Raw genomic sequence first — 12193 nt, forward strand, 5'->3', positions numbered from 1 at the left:
CTGATGGTGTCTGCACAGGCACAGAGAACAAGTAATTCCATGCAGCACTAGAGTATTTCCCACTGCCACAAAGGAAAAAACAGGAACTGGGGAGGAGGGACACGTTTCTTTAGATCAATGAGATGCCACATGGCTATCCAGTTTATTTATTACTTTTATTTAACTAGGCAAGTCAGTTAAGAATTTTTATTTATTTACAATGATGGCCTACCCCGGACGATGCTGGGACAATTGTGCACCACCCTATGGGACTCCCAACCATGGCCCGATGTGATACAGCCCAGATTCAAACCAGGGACTGTAGTGACACCTCTTGCACTGCCTTAGACCGCTATGCCACTCAGGAGCACTGAAGTTAGATTTGCAGCTTTTTGGGATGTTCTCAAACAGCACCCATATTTATTCATGTAACGAATGCCGCCCCCATGAATTTTGAGTCAACGACCAGATTTTTATACTGACCTAGGTCAAGACACCAGCTGAACCTGTGGAATGTAGTGGTTCACTTCCAGCCCATACCACTTTTCCTTTTTACATTTAACAGCTTTCATCCAGAGACAGTCAGTGCATTCAAAGGTCAGTAGAACATTACATCTCCAAGTAAACGTTAAAACAGCCATTAGCACTAGTATGCAGACACTTCCCCACTCACAAGACGCCATGTCTTGTACAATAAGCAGTTAGTTGTCTTGTCATTTTTAAACACAGCAATTTTGTACAATTTATCATCAGCATATCAAACTATTGTATGGTGCCTTCATTTTGTATTAGTGGTATGCCATTGCAAACACCACTTATCACAAATAATTGTACCCCATGGAACAAGATGTCAACTTCAATTTATTCAATAAAATATCCCCCCCTCTCCATTTTGAGTTGGTAGCTCAGTGCCAATCCTAACATGGCTTTAAGCAGACTTGCTCCATAACACCAGTCATCTAACAAGCAGATAGCGCAGTACTTTTTTCATTATAGTTGAAATAAAATCTAAGTAGAATTACAACTTCAGAAAATTATGCATATTTCAATTTTTTTTGTTAAGAGGAAGCACAAACTCGCCTCGTAGACAGGGCTGCGATTGTCAGAACTTCAGCCGCACTCTTCCATGACCTTGACGCAGGCAGCCTCACGATACATTGGAACGGCAGTTAAGGGCTTCTCCCCAACCCCCCCCCAAAATCCCACACCACCACAGGATACCGCATGTGGCGGTTGATCATTTTATTGAAACTCGTACAAAACAAAAAGTGTTACATGGAATTGTGCCCTTCACATGGCAAAATAAAAAGTTGAAGGAAAAAACTAAACCACCACTCATCCCACATCCGTCAAGCCATTTGTCCATGTTTGCACTGGACTGCTCCCATATGAGGGGGGAGTTAAACTGGTATTAAAGTGTCTCAAATCAGAGGTATTCATCATTAGCTTAAAGGCTGCAGTGATTGCAGCACAGGGGGAGGGAGGTATCAGGACCAGGGGAGAGGGGGCTGCAGAAAGCTTCTAGAATCCGTGGACCTTGAGCTGCTCCTCTTTCGCCAGGCCAATCTGGAAGTGGGATGAGGGGAGAAGAGACATTACACAAAATAACTTTGAACTCCAGTCACAGAACATTTGTTACCATCACAGCTGGACTATTTACTAACAGGGACTTTTCTATGAGAGTCTTCTGTAGGGGCCATGACATATGACCACTTATTACTCACAAGTGTGGAGTATACGCTGGGTGCAATGTGCAATAGCAGAGACAAGAGGCAAACCTACCTCAATCAGAAACGTGCAGATATTCTTGCGCTGGTCACCTTGCAGCTGAATCACTTCCCCATACTCTGGGTGCTCAATCACTGTCCCATTGCATGCAAATTTCTGTTGACAAAGCAGAACTATTCAAACAGCCAGTAGAACAAAACATGGATCTTGCTTAGTGTACCAACTAGTGTCGGTGTCTCAACTCCCTGCCATAACATACCTTCTTAAAGGCCTTGACTAGCTTCTTCTTATCATAGTCAGTGGCTATGCCCTGGACCGTGGTCAGAGTCTTCCTGCCGTTACGCTGCTGGATTCTTATGTGGATGTAGTCGTCAGTCCCAGATGGGAGCCTGTCATTACCCTTAGTTGCATCAGCAAATGGGTCTGTGGGGAGAAAACCATTCAAAAACAAAATCACACTACTTAAAACATAATTCAAAAACAAACATCTAAAAAATACATGGAAGCAACCTAAAGCGATAGCTAAAATGGCAGTGGTTTGACCTAGCTTACAAAAGATCGAGGCCGATGAACTGGTGACGTAACGTCTTAGCCACGAGGCTCAAGACCAAGCAAAACCCTGCGCAGGACGCCCATCAGCAAATTACGTGGAAATAAGATTCTAGAAAATGGTCCCACCCAGACTGTGTGGCTCATCTGCACAGACGTACATTTATCCGGATGAGGTTAGTGACACGGGAGAAAGCAAAACGCTCCAGTCCAGAGCCAATTATTCTGGCAATTTGTATTTATTTATAAAGGAAGTCATTAATGTTGGAGAAGCACAATTCAGCCGGACTATTGTACCTGGCTATTTGCCCTTAATAGTTCACATTTTACCACAAAGCCCTTCCCGACAAAAGTCGTATTACAGACAGATTGGGGCAAACACGTACATTCGTACTATGTCCATTGTTGATAAATACAGACAGTAAGAACGAGTTACTCTCCGGAATCGGTAACGTTATTGTACATTGATCAATATATCTACAATAGACTAGTTTGATATACCGGCTACAAATCCGTTTTGGGGCCTAAACAAGGAAATTAACTTCGGCCTAGTTGAAGTCGGATGACTGTTAGCCATCGAACGTCAGCAAAAGTCATGCTATTAATATACACGTACTTCTAATCGGTAGGAAATGTTCTCTATAACTAACCAGATGTTTCATGAACATTAAAATCAAAACGTTATCTATATTTAGTTGGAACGTTGTCAAAATGTTTGCAAATGCTAACGTTAGCGAGCGCCCTTCCCCCTACATTTTCGACCCCGCGTTAGCCGAGGTGGTTGAAATGTCTTACCGAAAGTTTGGAGGTTCTGGATAGCGGACATACGATAAGATTTCCTTTCCTTTCGGATAATAACTGGTTAGCGATCGACTGGTCTAATTTATATGGGTTTTTTTTTTTGTTCTTTGAATCTCCCTTTTCACCGGGACGACGTTTTTTGTCTTCTGAAAGGCTCTCACAAAATGGAGATTGTTTAGCTTGCAAAGTGGAAAACAACCCTTTATAGCGCCTCCCCGCACGTAAGGACGTGCACCACGCCCCACCCTATTTTACTGAGAAAAATTACGTAATTATCTTGGTATTTCAGAGGGGAAAATACCAACAACACCTGCAACCTAGGCTACATAACAACTACAAAACAAATATCTAAATTCGTTAATAAAGCAATGTAATGCGTAGATGAAACAATGGTCAGTGGTCCATTATTCTATTTTAGGAAATATATTGAAAACTCAGATACTTCTGTTTTTACCGAATTAAAGGCTTCTCCTTTCATCTTAGGTGGTGGGCCGAAGCCGATAAACGTGAAGTTGCTCCATCCCCCTCGAGAGAGTTGCTAATTTTTTGTATATGACAGGAAAACATTGTTATGATGCCTATAACATGTGTTGGCACCTTTAATTCATGCACCCTTTCTCATGAAATGTACTTTTTAACACCCCTCTTGATAAAGGCAGCCAATGGCCTGATTCTCTCGCTTGAAAACTCGAGCTGTTTATCTGTCTGATGGGACAGTGCTATCTGGGATCCTTGGGACGTCCCTACACTAACTCTAACAATGAACGGAGGTAAAAGAAAACGTTCAAAGAATTTCAGTGACTTTGAAAAAACCCTCTTGAAGTGATGTGTCAAACCACCCAATTACCCGAGAACAAATAGCACGATTCATCAATTTAACTCAAATGAAAAAGTTAACAAAAAGGACCCGTGGCCCACTTTCACAAATCAGAGTCACTTTGAAATGTTAGTTTTCTTGTGTAACACAACACAGTAGTGCATAAATGTATTTGTGAGACAGAAATGTAACACACAATATCATACATATTTACTAATATAATTTCTATAGTGTCTTGTCTATCTAAGGTCCTGTGGAAAAACATAAAACTCTAAATGAATAGAATATTTACGGAGGCGAGGAACATGAACTGGAAACGAGGAAGAGTTTAGATGGCTATATAAAGAGCAGCATTCCCCAAGAGAGGATGGCTTTCCCTTCAGGAGTGATGAATTCATGAACTTCTTCAACGAAAAGATCATGAGCATTAGAAAGCAAATTACGGACCCCTCTTTGAATGTGCGTATTTCTCCAAAGCTCAGTTGTCCTGAGTCTGCACAGAACTGCCAGGACCTAGGATCAAATTTTTTAAATCCTGTATCGCTTGACACATTCATGAAAATAGTCATGCCCTCTAAACCTTCAAGCTGCATACTGGACCCTTATCCAACTAAACTACTGAAAGAGTTACTTCCTGTGCTTGGCCCTCCTATGTTGAATATAATAAATTACTCTCTATCCTCAGGATGTGTACCAAACTCACCAAAAGTAGCAGTAATAAAGCCTCTCTTGAAAAAGCTAAACCTTGACCTGGAAAATGCAAAAAACAATCAGCCTATATCGAATCTCCCATTCCTCTCAACATTTAAAAAAAACTCACTACCTTCCTGAAGACAAATGCATACGAAACGCTTCAGTCTAGTTTTAGAGCCCATTATAGTGAAGCCCCAAAACTGCCTACCCTGGAAGCCTTTGTTTCAGACATAAGGAAGTGGATGGCGCCAAATGTTTTACTTTTAAACTCGAACAAAACAGAGATGCTAGTTATAGGTCCCAAGAAACAAAGAGATCTGCTGTTGGATCTGACAATTAATCTTGATGGTTGTACAGTCATCTCACATTAAGCTGTGAAGGACCTCAGCATTACTCTGGACCCTGATCTCTCTTTTGACGACCATTATCAAGAATATTTGAAGGACAGCTTTTTTCCATCTTTGTAACATTGCAAATATCTGAAACTTTTTGTCCAGAAATGTTGCAGAAATGATAATCCATACTTTTGTCACTTATAGATTAGACTACTGCAATGCTCTACTCAAATCAAATCACATTTATTTGTCATATACACATGGTTAGCAGATGTTAATGCAAGTGTAGCGAAATGCTTGTGCTTCTAGTTCCGACCATGCAGTAATATCTAACAAGTGATATAACCTAACAATTTCACAACTACTACCTTATACACACAAGTGTAAAGGAATGAATACGAATATGTACATAAAAATATATAAATGAGTGATGGCCGAACGGCATAGGCAAGATGCAGTAGATGGTATAGAGTACAGTATATACATATGAGATGAGTAATGTAGGGTATGAAAACATATAAAGCCGCATTGTTTAAAGTGGCTAGTGATACATTACATCAAGATGGCAAGATGCGGTAGATGGTATAGAGTACAGTATATACATATGAGATGAGTAATGTCGGGTATGAAAACATTATATGAAGTGGCATTGTTTTAAAGTGGCTAGTGATACATTACATGAAGATGGCAAGATGCAGTAGATGGTATAGCGTACAGTATATACATATGAGATGTGTAATGTAGGGTATGTAAACATTATATAAAGTGACTAGTGATAAATTGATGTAATCAATTTTTCCATTATTATTACTCTCCAGCTACCCGGATAAAGCACTAAATAAACATCAGTTAGTGCTAAACACGGCTGCTAGAATCTTGACTAGAACCATTTGACCATATTTCTCCAGTGCTAGCCTCTCTACACTGGCTTCCTTTTAAGGCTAGGGCTGATTTCAAGGTTTTACTGCTAACCTACAAAGCATTACATGGGCTTGCTCCTACTTATCCCTCCAATTTGGTCCTGCCGTACATACCTACACATACGCTACAGTCACAAGACGCAGGCCTCATTATTGTCCATAGAATTTCTCCAATAGAGCTCAATTTTTATGGAATGGTCTGCCTATCCATGTGAGAGACGTAGACTTGGTCTCGACCTTTAAGTCTTTACTGAAGACTCATTTCTTCAGTAGGTCCTATGATTGAGTGTAGTCTGGTCCAGTGGTGCGAAGGTGAATGACCAAGGCACTGGACCAACGAACCGCCATTGTTGTCTCTGCCTGGCCGGCTCCCACTCTTTCCACCAGGATTCTCTGCCGCTGACCCTATTACAGGGGCTGAGTCACTGGCTTACTAGTGCTCTTCCATGCCGTCCCTAGGAGGGGTGCATCACTTGAGTGGATTGAGTCACTGACGTGATCTTCCTGTCCGGTTTTTGCCCCCCCCTATACTCAGCCTTGTCTCAGGGTAGTAAGTTGGTGGTCTTTGTGGCATCTGCTGATGTAAAAAGGGCTATATAAATACATTTGATTGATTGATTGATTGAGATGACGGAATCAGAAGTGTTGTTTGAAGATGAAAGCACGTCAAGTACAGTTAGTGAGGAAGATGAGTGGACAACAGTGAAGTCCAAGATTGAACAAAAATGGCTAAAATTATTGCGGGAAATGAGTCGGATGAACCATTGCTTGTTGGACTATGTTTTTTGGTTAAGGATGTTCATATGGGAAACTCTTTGGAAGTCACAAGGATAGTGAAGAAGGCGTTGGGAAAAGTGGCCACAGTCAAAGTAACCAGGAATGGTATGGTGTTGATATCGTGTGTATCCAAAGAGCAAAAGGAGCATGCATTGTGGCTGGCAAAATTATCGACTCATAAAGTGGACAGCTTTGATTTTCGTAGCAGGGCACCGGTAAAAGGTGTTTTCTCTGGTGTCCCGTTGGACATTGATAATCAATATCATTGATAATCAAAATTCAAGGAGTAGCCGTGCACATCGCTTGACCCGTATGGATAATGGGAAAAAGGAGCAAAGTTGTATTGTTGTCTGTATTATCTGTAATGTTGATGTTTCATAAAGAGTATCTGCCACCCTATGTAAAGCTGGGATATAAAATATACGCCGTAAGAGCGTTTGTGCAAAACCTAATGCAATGCAAGAAGTGTAAAAAGTTTGGCCACGTGTCAAGTGTTTGCAGACGGAAGGAATGTTTTTGAAGAGTCTTTGAATGTACAATGTTGCAACTGTAGTGGGGATCATATTCCTGAATTCCCTAAGTGCCCTGTTAGGGTGAAAGAGATTGAGGTGTCAAGGATCAGCGCTGTACAGCAAATCTACTATGTGGAGGCAGTGAAGAGAGTTGAAGAGGTAAAAGGCCACAGTTCTGTAGAAGTTATGGTGGTGGATGCGTTGCAACCAGTTGCAAATATTATACATCAATCAAGTGATCTGTATACACTTATTTGTCAAAAAGATGGATTTTGTAGCATTTATAGCCAATAACTTTTTGGGGCTCTAAAACTTAACGGCAGAAGCATTGCAAGGATTACTGTCGCCAGAAAATGTCCTGCCCTCACAATTTTTTAAATATAGAGATCCATTCCGAACGGACCCGTGGAATCTAGAACCGTTTGGTATACACCTGGTTAGATCCAGACCCGGTCCGAGTGAGGGAAGCAGCAGCAAATATATTTTTTAAATCTACTTTATTAAAATCCCCTAAGGTCGATGTCCGCGCCTATGCGGAACTCTAATTAGCATAATAAACACATTCAAACACATTCATTCACACATAAAAATCTGTAGATTTAACTTCTTTGGGACAGGGGGGCAGTATTGAGTAGCTTGGATAAAAAGGTGCCCAGAGTAAACTGCCTGCTACTCTGTTCTAAAAGCTAGAATATGCATATAATTCGTAGATTTGGATAGAAAACACTCTGAAGTTTCTAGAACTGTTTGAATGATGTCTGTGAGTATAACATAACTCATATGGCAGGCAAAAACCTGAGAAAAAATCCAACCTGGAAGTGGGAAATCTGAGGTTTGTAGTGTTTCAACTCTTTGCCTATCCAAGATACAGTGGAATTGGGGTCACATTGCACTTCCTAAGGCTTCCAAGATGTCAACAGTCTTTAGAACCTTGTTTGATGCTTCTACTATAAAGGAGGGGGGAATGAGAGGGGATTGAGTCAGAGGTCTGGCAGAGTGCCACGAGCTGGTCATGCTCATTCACATGAGAGGTAGCTTGTGTTCCATTGCATTTCTGAAGACAAAGGAATTCTCCGGTTGGAACGTTATTTTAGATTTATGATAAAAACATCCTAAAGATTGATTCTATACTTAGTTTGACATGTTTCTACGAACTGTAATATGACTTTGTCTGAACTTTCGCCTGGACAAAAGGAGGTGTTTGAACATAAATGATGGATTTTATCGAACAAATCAAACATTTATTGTTGAACTGGGATTCCTGGGAGTGCATTCTGATGAAGATCATCAAAGGTAAGTGAATATTTATAATGCTATTTCTGACTTTGTTGACTCCACAATATGGCGGATATCTCTTTGGCTTGTTTGGGCTCTGAGCGGTGTGCTTTATCGGTAAAGCTTTTTTGAAATCTGACACAGTGGTTGCATTAAGGAGAAGTTTATCTAAAGTTCCATGCATAACACATGTATTTTCATCAACTTTTCATCAACTGCCTAATGGCAGTCAGAGGTAGCCTGACTGCCATTAGGTACTGAGATGAGATCCTCAGACCCCTTGTGAGACCATATGCTGACACATGCACATTTGTGGCCTGCTGGAGGTCATTTTGCAGGGCTCTGGCAGTGCTCCTCCTTGCACAAAGGCGGAGGTAGCGGTCCTGCTGCTGGGTTGTTGCCCTCCTACGGCCTCCTCCACGTCTCCTGATGTACTGGCCTGTCTCCTGGTAGTGCCTCCATGCTCTGGACACTACGCTGACAGACACAGCAAACCTTCTTGCCACAGCTCGCATTGATGTGCCATCCTGGATGAGCTGCACTACCTGAGCCACTTGTGTGGGTTGTAGACTCCGTTTCATGCTACCACTAGAGTGAAAGCACCGCCAGCATTCAAAAGTGACCAAAACATCAGCCAGGAAGCATAGGAACTGAGAAGTGGTCTGTGGTCACCACCTGCAGAAACCACTCCTTTATTGGGGGTGTCTTGCTAATTGCCTATAATTTCCACCTTTTGTCTATTCCATTTGCACAACAGCATGTGACATTTATTGTCAATCAGTGTTGCTTCCTAAGTGGACAGTTTGATTTCACAGAAGTGTGATTGACTTGGAGTTACATTGTGTTGTTTAAGTGTTCCCTTTATTTTTTTGAGCAGTGTATATATATTATTTTTTTGCATTTGATACGTCTCAATCCACCACTGTATATGTCGCACTTCAACATCTGCGGTGAAAGAGCTAGAGTGGTGTTTGTCAGACCATGAGACATCCCGAAAAAAGGTCTTCTCACAAAATCGTCTGTAGCGTCCGAACGGTTTGTTCTACGACCCCCACAAGCGTCTTGGGACTAGACTGAAGTTGGAATAGCAAATCTGCCCATTTCTGTCAATAATGTCCTAACAGTTTGGGCTACACACTAATATGTCCACCTGTGGAAAGGTGAGAGTCTCACAAACACGTACATGTCTGTTGTATTGCTATAGGACACCCATAGACTTCATAAGACTCATCAGAAGGTCCCCGGTACCAGTTGAAATAATTAATGGAAGTACTTAATGGAGACTGTTTAGTGACATGAATGAAATTAGTGAGTCCTGCCTTGATGACTGTATTAGCTTTACAACATTTGTCCTATAGATTTTTGTCGTCTTAAATTATTACTTGGAATAATGATAGCTAAAGCTCCCCTGTCCTCGAATGACATGCTAGTAGTGATAAAGCTATCTGCTTGTTGTAGCTAGCTAGTTACATTGCTAAGGTTGCTGCGTTCTAAGTAAAGTTGGGAGTTATTTTGAAGCTTGGTGATATCAAGCTCTATAACTAAATAGATTACAAATATAAAACATTATATACCTGATAGCAGTTAGTCAGATGGAGATCTCTCTCTCTCTCGAGCTGTCGCCAGCTGTGTTTAGTACCTTTGGTACAGAGAACGTGATCAGCTGAGATGGTACCTGTAGGCCATCATTGTAAATAAGAATTTGTTCTTAACTGACTTGCCTAGTTAAATAAAGGTTAAATAACAAATACATTTAAAAAACGTGGATAGCAGTGGTATAATGTTCTTATTTTTTTTCTCCGGTGAGGGATTTTGAAAATATTTTTTATGACAATATAATTTCCTCAGTTTGTACCAACAGATGTAGTCAACTGAATAGCCTATCATTATAGAAAATGCCTCTCCCCATTGCAACGTCTGCCTATGCCCACACATATTATCTCAATAAATGTTATTTTTTAATACCCTCAAACACCAAGTTAGGCATAGGCTTACTTTTTAAAAAAAGGCCATCATCACTGTCAATTGTGAATGATAATTCTTCACGTTTTACCGGTGAAATGTACAAACTGCATCTCCATGCCAATCATTTGATTGATCGCAATCAGTATCATGGAAATATGCATTTAGATGTTCTTGAATTACTGTTTCGTGAGCGAATTAGAGCAGGTGGCGTTAACAAACTATTAGCCTACTGGTGCGCTCTGTTGAGTTTTGACGCATTATAATGAAATAAAAAATATTCAGCTTCAGCTAACCATCATAAGATCTGAGGTGTTTTTGATGTAACAGTAACGTTATAGGCCTACTATGCTTTGGTATTATATTCGGTTCTGTTATGTAAAATGCAAATGAATCATTATGTGATCTTCCCGAGACACTGAGTAGATGCGCATGTTTTGAGATCAAAGCTAGAGCTGCATGTAGCCACCTGTGCACATTTGATCATATCCTTTGCTAGTTACTGAGTTATTAGCCCAATTAAAGATAATTTATATTTAACAATGGGAGAGTGGTTGCTTCCTACAAGAGCACAGAATGTGTGCTTTTCTAGCCATCTTTGAAAAGCAAGTCAGGTAAAGACCTTTTTTTAATGTCTTAAAGGGGTAGTGTTGTATTTTGAGACGGTCTTGAATAAGCTAAGGAGCCAATAGGCAGAGGGTAGCATAATTTGTATGAGTTTCTGTAATAATGGTATGGGAATAATAATGCATTTTATTTTGTAAAGTGGTTTCTGGCATCAAACAACACAACATTTTCATTCACCTCCATGTCTGAAGCACAAATTGATAAACAGGTTAATGTCAAGCTCTGCATGTTTTTTTCAAGTCTCATGTAGGCCTACAATGAACCACACATTGGTTCCTGCTGTAGGCTGAACAATAGAAGAGCTATTTCCATGTTAAAATGTTATGGGATGCATTTTCTCTATTGTTTTGATTTTAATGGTAGGCCACTCTGGTAGGCCTAAATTATGATCAAATGGCAACAGTAGGCTACTTGGCCACTGTTAACTGCAACTTAAAGCAGGTACAGCCTCATTGTTCACAGTAAATGCACACAAAAGTTGCACAGAATTTCCACAATGCTCATGTTTGCGCTCAGAAGACCTGAAATGTGCTCAGTGCCAAAAACAATTAGAGGGAACATTGCCTATGACTTAAAAAAATAAATATTTAACCTTTATTTAACCAGGTAGGCCAGTTGAGAACAAGTTCTCATTTACAACTGCGACCCAGCCAAGATAAAGCAAAGCAATGCGACACAAACAACAACACAGAGTTACACATGGAATAAACAAGCGTACAGTCAATAACACAATATAAAAGTCTATATACAGTGTGTGCAAATGAAGTAAGATTAGGGAGGTAAGGCAATAAATAGGCCATAGTGGCGAAATAATTACAATTTAGCAAATAAACACTGGAGTGATAGACTGTGGTATAGCTATGGCTATGGCCTGCTCATTTTCTGTTCTACCTGCTCATGCATTGCACCCACCTGTTGCCCCAGACCTAAATCCATCCCTGATTAAAGGGGAAGAATGAAAAAAGCACAGTGGGACTGGTTTTGAGGTCCAGAGTTGAGTTTAAGGGCTAAAGCCTAATGTAAATTCATATACATATAGCTTAGTATCATTGCAATGTTTGAAAGGAGAGCTTTATTGTGAGTAGGCATTTGTACGCATTGTATTGTGTAGCTTACACGCTGTATCATAAATCAACTTTGATTTGCTTGAACACATGGTTACAATATATCCTATTACAGAATAAAAGGAAAAAGAGGTAAACTATTCATAGAATGTAT

At 40.4% G+C, this 12193-nt stretch overlaps 1 protein-coding gene across 1 annotated transcript; it reads right to left on the reverse strand.

Moving 5' to 3' along the window:
* Nucleotides 1-1206: 1206 nt before the first annotated feature.
* LOC111981099 (eukaryotic translation initiation factor 1b) lies at nt 1207-3262 on the reverse strand. Its single transcript, XM_024012246.2, has 4 exons — nt 3052-3262; nt 1967-2130; nt 1762-1863; nt 1207-1545 (listed from the first exon to the last, which is right to left on the reverse strand). The coding sequence occupies exons 1-4, from the start codon at nt 3080-3082 to the stop codon at nt 1501-1503; spliced, it is 342 nt and encodes a 113-aa protein (XP_023868014.1). The 5' UTR covers nt 3083-3262; the 3' UTR covers nt 1207-1500.
* Nucleotides 3263-12193: the final 8931 nt, after the last annotated feature.

This window comes from Salvelinus sp. IW2-2015, linkage group LG20 (genome assembly GCF_002910315.2).
Source record: "Salvelinus sp. IW2-2015 linkage group LG20, ASM291031v2, whole genome shotgun sequence".
In the NCBI taxonomy this organism is placed as follows: domain Eukaryota; kingdom Metazoa; phylum Chordata; class Actinopteri; order Salmoniformes; family Salmonidae; genus Salvelinus; species Salvelinus sp. IW2-2015.